This window comes from Gavialis gangeticus, unplaced genomic scaffold, assembly GCF_001723915.1.
Source record: "Gavialis gangeticus isolate Ggan-Ray unplaced genomic scaffold, GavGan_comp1, whole genome shotgun sequence".
NCBI classification, from domain to species: Eukaryota; Metazoa; Chordata; order Crocodylia; family Gavialidae; genus Gavialis; species Gavialis gangeticus.
In genome coordinates, this window is record NW_017729032.1 from 141,023,729 (window position 1) to 141,030,283 (window position 6,555).

A 6,555-nucleotide genomic window follows, 5' to 3' on the forward strand; every position below is an offset into this window, starting at 1 on the left:
CTTTAAAATGGTAAATATATCAATAAAACATTGTGTTCAGTTGGTAGATATACAGAAAGAGAACAGTGTTTCGTTTTAGTTGTGGATTTTGGGGTTTTTGTCAGAATCTGTGCTTTTTTTTTATAAGGGAAAACCAGGATCCCTGCTTATATCTGTATTTTTGCCAGGGCTTAAGATAGGCACACAGGTTGCAGAGTTGTGTCTTTTTAATACACTTGTAGAACTCAAACTTCAGGAATTAGGAATATGAAAGGTCAGGTATACTTGGATGTGCCTATTATGAAGTACAAATCTTGGTGTAAAATCTTATTAAAAAAAAATACATTTTACTTAGAATTTATGATACAAAGGGTAGAGGACCATCCAGATATTTTTTACATTTATGAATTGTCTGTCTGTTATGGCAAGCAGAGGAAAATCTCAGGTCAGGGTATGCATTTGGATGCACTTATAATGAAAATCAATATTACAAGGCTCTAACAGCCTAATGCAGAAATATAAATAATATATTGACTCCGAGAGCCTTTTTCAGTGTGACAGACTCAATATGTATGTGTTCTGTTTAGGGGAGAGGCATAGCCCTCTAAGCTACATCTGCAGGATAATATCTTGGTTAGTATATATGCCACAATTTTATAGTTAGTTTAGTTTTTTTTTCCTCATTCATTCCAGACTTACTGTGCTGTTCAAGATACAAAAGCATTTCGTACCGAACAAGAAATTGATGCACTGCATGCTACCATTGAATGTGAACAACCTCAGCCTGACCTTTATAAGTAAGAAAATCATTTGTATCTTTATAGCGTTAGCATATGCTGTTGTGGTATCCTGTAAACAAGCTACAAAATGATGCTATTGAACGGATCGTGTTAGTTCAGATCTAGCCCAGATTTTAAATGTTAAATTAAGCTTTTGTAAAATAAAACAAGTTTGAAGAAAAAAAGTACTGTAAAATAGTTGCTTCTTTGACTTACTGTTCCTGTATATAGGTTGTGTTCACGCTCCACTTACCTAAAACCAGTGTTTTTGTCAGAAGTGCCTGCTTACGCGACAGGTACACTATAACTATCTCCATGCATTATTTCAAGGTTCTAACAGCACTCTAGTTGTTTCACCCCATCTTGGATTGAGATGGTGCAAGCCAAGAGGACTTAGCTTTACTTTGTACTCGGCTGGATGGTATATAGCTGGTAGCTTGCTAGTATTGTTTTAATAATTTGGTATTTATATAGAATTAAGAGTAGCTTACATGAAGAGTATAGAGATCATTTTCCTTAACTCTTTCCTTCACATGCTTTCTCTGTAAGAACTGTATTCTTCCATAGTCTCCAAACTTAAGAATTGTGTGATCTGTTTGTATCCCTTCCCTGTAAAAAAACAGTGACAGCATTTGCTTGACATACTTCAAGACCTACATCTCTCTGAAGTAGAAGTGGTTAACTTGTGGCACAGGCAGCCTCTGCGTGGTATGTGGCAAATCAGGGTGACAGATGAAGCAGGGTGCAGAAAGTAGAGCAGCAGATCAGGCAAAGAGCATGTGGCAGAGAGCAGAAAGCTAAGGCAGATTGAGTAAGGGAAAGATATTGGAGTGGCATTTGGGGAGGGTATGGGGCTAATTTGTGACAAGCCTTCCTCTACTGCTCTAAAGTATATCAGCAGGTCATTTTCTCAAACCGAAAGTTAGAAATATTCACTTAAGAATGTTCCTTAGGCAAGTTACTGAGTACTAAGGACTAGGATCCCAACCCCATGAAGCCCCCTTTCCTCCCCACACAGTAGAATGGGCTTGGGAAGTAAGAAAGGTCACTTCAAACTCAACCTTGGTTGGTTTATCCCTCAAATCATGGGCTAAGGAGTTGGATTCACAGAAGAAGGATGGTAAGGACAACTCTTAAGTTCCTTAGAGATGGAGAAAATAATTGCCATGTCTCACAATCTCCTTTCTTCCACGTTGAGACATTGCAGCCTGGTATGAGTACAGTTGGGTCTCCTATGGAGTGTAGTACAAGTACTTCGAAGCTGAAGCCTCAGGAGCTTCGTAATGCTCTGAGGAGCTGTAGCTGCTGTAATGTGACCTGCTTTCATACCCAGTGGGCACATTTACACAAGATGCTATGTCAGAGTAGCAACGTGCTACAGCGACATAGTATCGGTGACATAGAGACTAAAAATAACCATACACCACCGACGTGACACGGCACAGTATGGGCTGTTACTGTATCCGTACTTCTAAAGGAAGTACTAAATGACAGCGCAGCAGGTGCGGCTGGTAAACTCAGACTGGCGGGGCAGGTAGAGCGGCATGGGGGGGCGGGGGAGCTGCCTTCTCACTCCCAGCCAGAGTACCTGGCTGGCTGCAAACCCCTTCCCCCTCCATCCCCTGCTCCCAGCTGGCTGCAAATCCTGCCCCGCTCCTGTGTGATGCTCCACCCGCCCCACCAGTCTGAGTTCACCAGCTGTGCCTGCAGCGCAGTAACAATGCTAGTGTAGGGGTACATGTATATGCTTCCTGTGGGATGAAATTGAGTAATGTAAGTAGTTTTGTTACCAAGCATACCTGCAACAATCAATAAGTGGTACCAGGTGTTTAGTCTTAAGTACTGAATAAGGAAAGGGCTGCTGCTATTCTCACATCTGCTGTACTAATTCAATGCCAAGTACCATCAGATTTGATGGATTCCAGTCAGTTTGAAACATCCTGCATTCAGGGTGTTTATAAGACATCCTCTTCATTGTATAAGATGGTCACACTAAGTTCTCCTTCATATCCTGCTGATTTAAAAACTTTGTAAGTGTGAATAAAGATAAGAAATTCATTGCAAATTCCACAAGACTGATGGGATACTGCTGGTAAAATTTTGCAGATTCAGGTGTCTGTGAAATTTCAGTGGACCACAGATAAGGAAATACACACATTTTGAAGAATTTCAGTTACAATATGGGAAAGTAATATTTATTTTAAGCAAACAGTCTCCTGTTTTTAAACCCCAAGACTTGCAATCCGGAAAACTTGAAAATGAAACAGTTTATTGATACCCCTCCCCCACTCATCCCAATGTTTCTATTCCAGCAAAGTAAACATTCTAAAGTTGAGTAAGGGGCATAAATAGTGTCAACTAAATTGTTGGGTTTTTTTAAATCTTCCTTCTATAACATTTTATGGTGTTATAAGTACAATTTAAAAATATTGATTAGTTAATTGACACAGCTTCTTTACACTTTACACCTGCATTTTGTTACTACACAGTAGTCAGTAGAAACACAGACCTGGTTTTCAGAGAAGATGTACCGATACATTGGTTCATATCATATCGGCACTGATAAAAACAAATTTGACATTATTGGCAATCACCATTTTTTGGCTGATAATGTTGCTGATGCATGCTGTGTGCATGCTCGCAGCCTGGCAGCTTGGAGAGCAACATCCGGCTTGTAAGTCTCTAGGGGAAAAGGAGTGGGAAGAGGAAAGTGGTGTGTGGGGGCCGATTGAGGCCCCTGTGGTGATGGAAGGATTGGGGCTTGGGACTGGGACAGGTGCTGCCCAGCCAGGGCAGGGGGGGCGTATGAGATGGAGCCGCAAACAGCTAGTCCAGGGAGCATGGCCTCACATGCAGCCCTGGCCCAACTCCCCACCAGTAAGAGCCCAGCGCCGCTCCTGGCCCTGGGCTGCAGCAGCAGCTCACCTTCACCCCATGTGCAGATCTGGGGGCACATGTCCCCCTGGGCCTCCCCCACTGTGCACCAGCAGTGGGAAGTGCTCCCCACTCCCCGCTCGCATCCCCCAGATGAGTCGCTTGCGACTCCATTCCTCACCCTGCTCCAGCTAGGCAGCAACAGCTCCAAGCCCTACTCCCTCCCCCACTGTGGGGGCCTCAGTCTGGCCACACCCCTTCCCTCACCCTACTCCTTTTCCCCAACAGACTTACCAGCCAGATGTTGCTTTCCAAGCTGCCAGGATGCATATCAGCATTTGGATCGGTATCAGCTGATATGGATCATTAATACTTGACCATCGGTATTGGCCCAAAAATTCTTTATGAGTACACCCCTACTGGTTTTGGTATGCATAGTTCTAATTGATATCTCATTATGAGTATCACTGGGTAAATACACCTAAAACACATCTATGAATAGTCTTTTATGTGAGCAAGAGGGAATTCTGTTGGTTTTACTTGCTGATATTCATAACCCCATATTCTAGTAATTTAATGTTTTGTTCCTGACAGTTTTCACACTAGAAGGCCTAAAGCCCTGGCCTATGAATTTTTTATTTTAATGTCTATGTTTTTAAATCTTTGTGTTTTATACAGCATATCATTTATAATATTGCTTAGCTCAACTGGTTTATAAAACAGAGATTTTATTTCTGGAACTGATCATGAATAAATAAAAATGAATTCCAACTAGAAAGTTTGCAAGTGACCTTAAAACTACATACATCTTTGTTTCTATTCTAGCTAATATATTTTAAAGTGGGTTCATGAAAATGAGGTTTATGGAAAGTGTAATACATCTTACATAAATCTCAAGTTTACGGCTTTATTTTTTATTATGGTTATTATATGATACTCATTTAGGGTATTTAGCTTAGATGTTCAAAGCATCCTGACTTGGTAAATATTCTGCTCACTGTAATAAGGTCATTTTATGGAACATTTTAAAAATACTTCTTAACTTCCTGTGTAGTTCCAAGGTTTTAAAAAATGAAGTGTATGCACTTATAAAAATAATTAGGTTCTGCATAAAACACATTTTAAATGTATTAAAGATAATATTTCCAAAATTGTCCTTCATATATATGTATATATACACTCAGAGTAAACTTTTTTTATTTCCTTTTATAGATTTGTTGGTCGAATAAATGTTTACCATGATAGGAATGAACCTATTGCCAGGTAAAAGAATGAGTTTTTACTTAGTGTCTAAGTTTTTGTTCCTTAATATATGTCAATAATGAGGTTAAATATGTTGCTTTCCAGTACTAAGTTCTCTGGTTTACAAATAGAATTATTTTTAGTGTAAAAAAGTTTAGCTTATATATAGTAAGCATTTTTCTTTCATTTATTTTTCTCAGATCATATTTTAATTTATTTATACTATTTTTATTTTCTGCTTAGGGTGGTACTCCAGATTGTAATCCAGTTTAATATAATAACCAGTAATTAAATGTGATTGTACACATTTGTTTGTATAATGCTATTAATTTTCGTCGTAATGCATTACAGTACCAGAATGAATTTCTACTACATGCAGACATTTCAGATACTGCTCAATTGAGTATCTTTATTCTGTCCTACTTATGAGAACATAGGTTGCCATAGTGCTATTATCAGTGTACATTTCAGATCCAAAGAAAAGACTTTAAGAGCTGTATTTGCAACACAAGCAGAATGTAGGTGCCTGAATCTTTAAGAGGCATCTGGCACAAGCCAGTGATGCTCAGTCTTTGGCATGTTGGCCAAATGTGGCCACTAGAGTCATGTCATCTGACCCATAGGGCTTCCCCTGGGTCAGGAAGTTTGGCAGCTGGGAGTGGAATGGAGTAATAGTAGGATTAATTGTTCTCAGAGCCTCAGCAATTAACACTGCCATTCCTCCCTCTCTGCCAAATCGTTTGTCCCATGGAGAACTCTGGAGGCCAAATGACACAGCCCCTACACTGGATCATGCTAGCACACGGGGCCACTATACAGCCAGATCAAGTGCGCGGGATCAGACCAGTGCATAGGACTAGACTGTTGTGACAGATTGCACCTGTGGACTGACCCCACATGCTCACCTCATGCACAGGATCAGGCTCACAGACTGATCCTTCCCACAGAATCTGACCCACAAACCAGCCCCAGTCCACTCTTCTGGCTCATTGGGCTGGAAGGTTCAGCACCACTACTCTAAGTTATTTGAACACCCATATGTTTTGGGCAGTGTTGCTTAGGTGCTTATCTGCTACCGGCATCTTGGCTGACTTAGCATCTATATCATGCCTTAGGTCAGGGTCAGGGGTCAACAACCTTTAACAAGCAGCAGAGTGAAATTAAGGCTGTTGGGTACAAAGGCAGGCTGCTGCTCTGAACCACCTCAGCCCTCTGTGCTCTGTGCCAAGGGCTGCTCTTCTGCCTCCTGTACTGTAGCAGCTGTCCTTTGCCCCTCACCATTTCTTGCTGCCACTGATGAATTCTGTGGAAAGGGAAGCAGTGGCTGTAGTGTGGGGACACAATAGAAAAAGCCACAAGGGCTGGAATGGCAGCAGGTGGCATGGCAGAGAAAACTTGCAAGGGCAAAGGAAGACTACTGCACTGCTTCCCCTGTCACAGAATTGCCACTGATGTCCTGGCTTTGTGGGCCAGATGCCATTGTTTAGTAGACTGGATCCAAGCTGTGCACTGTAGGTTGCTTACCCCTGCCTTAGGCTGTTCGCAAACAAGATCTATCTGTACAAGCCTCCTGAGGGACCTGAATCAGGTGCTTAGACAATACCCGACACAAACCGGTAGTATTGAATTTGGCAGAAAGCAGAGCATGCCCTCAGCATTTCCTCTTGGCTACCTTAGGACC

The 6,555-nt window shown here is 41.4% G+C and overlaps 1 protein-coding gene across 4 annotated transcripts in view; it reads left to right on the forward strand.

Moving 5' to 3' along the window:
- The window catches only part of ATP11A (ATPase phospholipid transporting 11A), a 305,123-nt gene that overhangs the window by 202,892 nt on the left and 95,676 nt on the right, over nt 1-6,555 (forward strand). For all 4 annotated transcript variants that reach the window (XM_019524853.1, XM_019524854.1, XM_019524855.1 and 1 more), the window contains 2 exons: nt 673-776; nt 4,845-4,895. In XM_019524853.1, the coding sequence (XP_019380398.1) occupies nt 673-776; nt 4,845-4,895 (155 nt within the window). The remainder of the gene's footprint in view (nt 1-672; nt 777-4,844; nt 4,896-6,555) is intronic.